Source organism: Pavona decussata, unplaced genomic scaffold, assembly GCF_977016875.1.
Source record: "Pavona decussata unplaced genomic scaffold, jaPavDecu1.1 SCAFFOLD_11, whole genome shotgun sequence".
Taxonomy (NCBI): Eukaryota; Metazoa; Cnidaria; class Anthozoa; order Scleractinia; family Agariciidae; genus Pavona; species Pavona decussata.
The window spans coordinates 3,366,501-3,372,500 of NW_028145434.1; the positions used below are offsets into that span (position 1 = coordinate 3,366,501).

Here is a 6,000-nt window from a genome sequence, read left to right on the forward strand (position 1 = left end):
TTTATATTTGCCTTGGGGACTCTGCTAAAGGCAATGTACGATGTTTGCCAGTGTCAAAAAATGTTACGTTTTTAACTGTTTTGAGTGAAAATTGCAAAGTTAACCTATTGATTGAAACTTTTAAAGAATGACACACTTTGATTCTTGTAATTGGGGAATTCGAAAGAAAGAGGCGGTAAAAAAAATTGTTTTAAATTGCGAGAATGTTTGCTAATATGTATACCAAATACGGTGTGATATATCCCCCTTTTCTGGAAACAATACGAAGGTACAGAGACTATCATTTATCTTTCTAGTAGCAAGGATTTTTAGCTTCATTGTCAAACGTTGTTTACGATAAACGGTAAAAATGTTCGACACGCTATATAATTAAATAAATGTTTATTGAATGTTAAGGTAGACCGAGTACACAAGCCTTCTAAACTTTACGATAGCGAAAAACAAAGCTGATCCGTGGTTAAAAATTCTTCCAGTTCAGTTATACCCTTCATATAAAAAGCTTACTGGTAAAACAATGAAAACTAAACACCCACGTACAATAATGCTTCTAGTCAGTTCTAAACAAAAACTGTTGCATTTTTTTGCTTTCCTATTGGGAACGAGGAACTTCTTCAATAATCAGACGAGACACAGACATCCAGCCTGTATTACCACCAGAGTTTCCATATCCAGGACAGTTGCCGATGTTGATTCCAACGCGAATTTTTCCCTTGTGAATGTTGTCACAGTAGCCTTCTATTGCTCCATGTCTGTAGTTGCTGTATCTACTACTACTGATCCACAATGCTGCGTCAATAGGCATTGGACCGCGGCATTCGGCGCCATTAAAGGTAATGAACCATCGCTTACAGCAGTTGCCGCAACTACTCAAGCGGATGTTGCCTTGAAAAACAACGCGAAGAGCTGTGTCGTCCTTGTGTTTAGTAAATTGGCAATCCTACAACAACAGAAACAACATGAAAAACAATAGTAATTTTTCATGAAGGCGCTTTGCAATTTTTGCAATACATTTCGCAATGCTCTTTTCACTGGGAACACTTTGCAACAGTAATCAATATCTTGAAGTTGTATAATCAAGGAAAGGATTTTTGATGTATAAGAAGGAAGACACTAATCTATGCCTGGAACTTTCGAATAATTCAGTACTTCCAATTTGCGACACGTTCTCGTGCTGTTTGTTGCAAAGGCACTGAATGAAGACAAGACTCACCATTATCAGACCAACGTTCCGACCGTCACTTTTTCTCCATACACATTGCTTCCAGTTCTTTTGAACAGTGTCTTTGCCACTCGCTCCAGTCTCTCCCTTGCCACCACGTGGTCCGGGGCTACCTGCCACGCCCTTGTCTCCTTTAGTACCATCTTTGCCTACTTCTCCCTTAAAACCACGTGGTCCAGGGGGACCTGCCACGCCCTGTTGTCCTTTGATTCCATCACGTCCGTCGCGGCCTGGTAACCCGTTATGTCCGTTCACACCATTATTCCCAGGAAGACCGGGTGATCCTCGCGGGCAGATGTTAGGGTTCTGTGTGATAAAAGTACAATAAAATTAGAAATTACTTGCCAAAAATTAGCATGAAATTTGAAAGAGCATTCAAAATGTAGTCCTTTATTTTTTCGACCAAGGAGGGATTATAAATAAAGAGGTTTATGTCGTATTATCTCAAGAAGACAATTTTCGTCACAAAAGTATAAATATAATAAATACCAAATATTTCAGTTTAATTGCGAACGGAAAATTAGCAACTAAGCTATTGGCTGTTCGGAATGACTATGCTTACAAGAATTTCTGCAATTTACGTACTTTAGAAACATTTTAGTCTACAAACAGCAACACTGATACTGGCAAACTATTAAGACCGAAACTCTTCTCTATTCAAAGCACGAGAAAGACAGTGATAAACCTTTAGGAATCTAGAAAGATAGTTTTGCTTTTCACGAGACCGTTTTATTGATACAAACGCTCCAATTTATGCTGTGCTTTTCATTTTCCCTTAACACTGCCAACGCAGTTGAAACAATACAATTTATTACAAGTATTGCGTACAGGGTCGATTGTACTACAGGGTTACGACAAAATCCAGCTCGTTTTAGATAAATCTTACCTTGGTATTGGAGGACGCATTTTTGGCCTCATAAACAGCACAATGTAACAACACCACAAGGAAAAATAAAAACACAGCAACGGAGATTATTCCTTTCATGTCGAAATAGACACACTCGTGAGAATAAGAACCGAAGTAGCTTTACACAGATACGATACTCGAAGGTTATGATTTCAGAACGGTAGAAAACAAGAATAAGAGAAAAGCATCTGAATTAATTTCTGCGAGATTTTTCGAGTTCGTAAAACAAACGTGAGATGCTGTCGATCTGCCACGTTTCGTTGTTGATCTGTAGCAAGTCAGCCACGCAAGCTTACGTTGGTAACTTGCAAAATTTAGCAAAAGTTCTATTTTGTTTGTTTTTTCACTCTCCATTGGTTCCAGCCATCCGACGGAAAATTTATAGAAATTGAAAGCAATAAAGACATTTCCTTGGCTGTACTTCACTGTGAGAAAAAACGCGTGAAAAATACGCACGAAGGAAGCTTCTGCATGGTTTAGTTTTTTACTTTGCTTCAACTACTTGAAGGAAGCGAATTCCTTTGCACCTTAGGTCAAATGTGCTTTCCTAGCGCGTTACAAAGATTGCTGTTAATAGTCAGTTGGAGTGGTGAAATATTCGCCTTGCCGCGCAGAGATAATTACAGTTAACTCTTTTGCTTAAGATTTCTTCATTCAAGTCACTGATATTGAGTTTGCTTGAAACACGAAGCACTCATGACCCTCAACAACCACCCACAAGCAGCTTTACCTTTTTAATTCGTACTTTACTGAGGTCAGATATGTGCTGTCCACAAATTTCTCTGTCACTTTGTCGCCATAAAATTAATTGTTTCGTTCTAGGAAATAACGAGCCTTCTTACTTTTTTTTTCAATAGAAAAACATTGAAAAAATTTTGAATTGTTATTATTGCAGAATATTTCAATCTGTTCCAAATTTTCGACTGAAAAAAATTTGAGGAAGAAGCCATCTCCTCTGGACCCTCAAGTATTTAATTTTTACTGATAACTTCCCTGGCTTCGGAAAATCTCGGAATTGGCGTCGTATTGGTGCATAAACCAAGATATCTACGCGTGTCGTACGCCAATCGATTTGCATGTATTTCCTTAGTGGATTCGAGGAAGAAATGTTTTGTGACGACGCAGAAAAGCAAAACAATCACCTCTTACTCTGGTTTCGATATTGTTTTACGACATTAACTCAGAAACGGGTGGTTTGAAAAGATTCGGGTTTCAGAGTTGTGAGCATTATTTCAAACCGAGGACTTCTGGCGCAGTTTAGATCAACGGTCATTGCATGCTTGTTCCCTTAGATATATGCGAGGTTTTACCAAATTTGTTTCGTTGATTCATTATGAAGCTCAGCTAAGGTTAAAGGTCCAACTTTAATGAGCCCTTCAGAAGTGTGCAACGAGGAAAGGTGAAGCAGGACAACGTTTTAGGGAAACGGGCCCGAAAGAACAAGATTTCGTTTTCCAGTGTTTTCAAAGTTTGAGGCAAAATTTCCGGTAATGCCGGTCAGTGAAGAGATATTCTTCCATCGAAGCGAATCGAAGCGTTGAGTACATCTGGCCCTTTCACGCGAATATTGGCCGCCATTATTGATTGGCCTAATGATCTATTCTTACCATTTACACAGAAAACCTAGAAATTCCGTTTGTTTGTTTGAAAATGTGATGAACAATAATACCTGTACAAATTTGATTTTGGAGATATTGAAACTCAGAGAACTGAGTATACTTGGCACAAGATTTTCCCGATAAAATATAAGTAGATTCATCCATACGTTCGTCCGTAGAGCCCACAAAAAACCTGTAGATGACAAATTATGGAAAAATTTAAAGTTGATTATTTGAGTCGCATCGCATCAGCTACAGAAATAATGATTTAGTATCAATTGTTTGCCATAATTCAGCGATGAAGGGCTTAACGATCTGTTGGTGATTTAAGTAATCATGTGGATGTGTTATCGATCGTAGATAATTCGAACCGAATGAATCTTTGTTTTTCAGAAATTTAAGTCAATTGACCGACAGTTTTAACTCATGTGTTATCTTTTCAAACCTTGAGTCGCGCTAAAGTAATCCGATTTAAGAAAATAATAGAATATGCATAAATAAAATGCATTGAAAAGCGAACTGCGTCATAGGAAAGAACGGCTCATAATCGTTGGATTGTGAGAATTTCAGCGCCAGACTTTTCATAATAGGAAAAATATTCCGGCGTAATTAGAGGAGAAGTTTTCATGTTTAAATTTCAGTACGGCATAACGAGCAACGTCATGTACGAAAAAATACTCGGCTCAATAGTTTTATTTAGTTAAGCGGTCAGATAATTTAATGGCATATGTTATTTCCTTCGATAAGTAAAAATCGGAAATTCATTTAAATACATGAAGCAATTCAGCAATTCTTTTCAAGGAAAATTCAAGTGGCAGAACGTTTTAGGGAACGGGGTATAATTTTCCCAAATTTGCGAGCTGCCGTAGGCCGTCCGAATTCGAAAATGCTAGATGCAGCAAGCGAAGCAAAAACATTTAGTTTTCCAGTGCTTCCACGGTTTGAGGCGACATTTCGCTAAGGACAGCTTTATTCTCTAAACACAGTTTTATCCGGAGTTTAGAAGTGGTTGAGTATTGCCTTCTGAAAAAATATTCCATCGAGACGAACCATGGGGTAAATCTGGGCCTTTCACGCGAATTGACCGCCATTTTTAATTTGGCCCAAACGATACGATGTTTATTTGAAAATGAGATTTCCAATACTTCCTGTACAAATTGATTTTGGACATATTCGAAGTCAGGGAACTGAGGGTTTTTGGCACAAGATTTTCCCGATAAAATATGATAAGTACGGTTGGTTAGGTGGAAAGTAGGCAATTATGTGTCCGATACACTCGTCTGTAGAGCCCACAAGAAAATCTGTAGACAACTGTATATGGAAAAATTCAAAGTTGATTACTTGACTAGCATCGCATCAGCTTCAGAAATAATGATTCCTATGGAAATTATCTGTTATTGGATTCTCGTACAAACACCGCATCACTTGTTTGCCCCAATTGAACAAAATGGCGGCCAATTGACGGAAAAGAGTTTATTGTGATGTAGGTATTTAGAGTATTCGTCGATGTTTTGTCGAACAACAGACTGACAGAATCTGTTTTTCACAAACGTAAAGTCAACTGGTTAGCATTTACAGCCGAAGGGTGTCCTGTTCAAATCCTGAGGAGCGCTCAAAGTCAACCAATTTAACAAAACAATCGAAAATTCGTTTTAACAAACTGCATGTAGAAGCTATTTGCATCCTAGGAAAGTACAGCTCATAACGTTTGGAATGTGAGAATTTCATCGCGAGACACTTCACAATTGGGACGAATTTGTAAGTAGAAGAGACGATTACACGTTTTCATTTCAGTACAGCATAGCGAGCAACGTCATGTCACGGAAATATACTGCTCAATAGTTTTATTTAGTTAAGTGGTCAGATAATTTAATACAATATATATGTTCCTTCGAAAAGTAAGAATCGGAAATTCATTAGAACGAAATACATGAAGGAATTGAACAATTTCATTCAAATTTTCTTCAGTTCTGTTCAGCAAAGGAGACCATATATTAATATTCTGTCCCAAAATTCTTGGCTTATAACTACGATTTACTTTAATCTTACCTTGGCAGCAGCGGAAAAATCTCATCAAAACGCACACCAAGCATAGTCTGAAAATACGAGTAAACAAAATATGTGGAGAATTGTTACGGCGAAAATTAAACAAGTCTTCCTTTCATTGCAAAGCGGAAGAGCATTTCAAAACCGACGTTTTTGAATAAATTAATTCTGCGAACTTTTTCTTGTTTGCAAATTCAAAGGCTTCTGCTCTGTGATTGTGACATTTTGTC

At 37.8% G+C, this 6,000-nt stretch overlaps 2 protein-coding genes across 2 annotated transcripts in view; both read right to left on the reverse strand.

Annotated features, from left to right (window-relative positions):
* LOC146488245 (collagen triple helix repeat-containing protein 1-like) overlaps positions 1-6,000 on the reverse strand; it is a 55,184-nt gene that overhangs the window by 39,846 nt on the left and 9,338 nt on the right. The gene's annotated exons all lie outside the window — the stretch shown is intronic.
* On the reverse strand, positions 365-2,334 carry LOC146488252 (collagen triple helix repeat-containing protein 1-like). Its single transcript, XM_085122824.1, has 3 exons — positions 2,106-2,334; positions 1,211-1,525; positions 365-937 (listed from the first exon to the last, which is right to left on the reverse strand). Exons 1-3 carry the CDS (start codon positions 2,202-2,204, stop codon positions 590-592), a joined length of 762 nt encoding a protein of 253 aa, XP_084978950.1. The 5' UTR covers positions 2,205-2,334; the 3' UTR covers positions 365-589.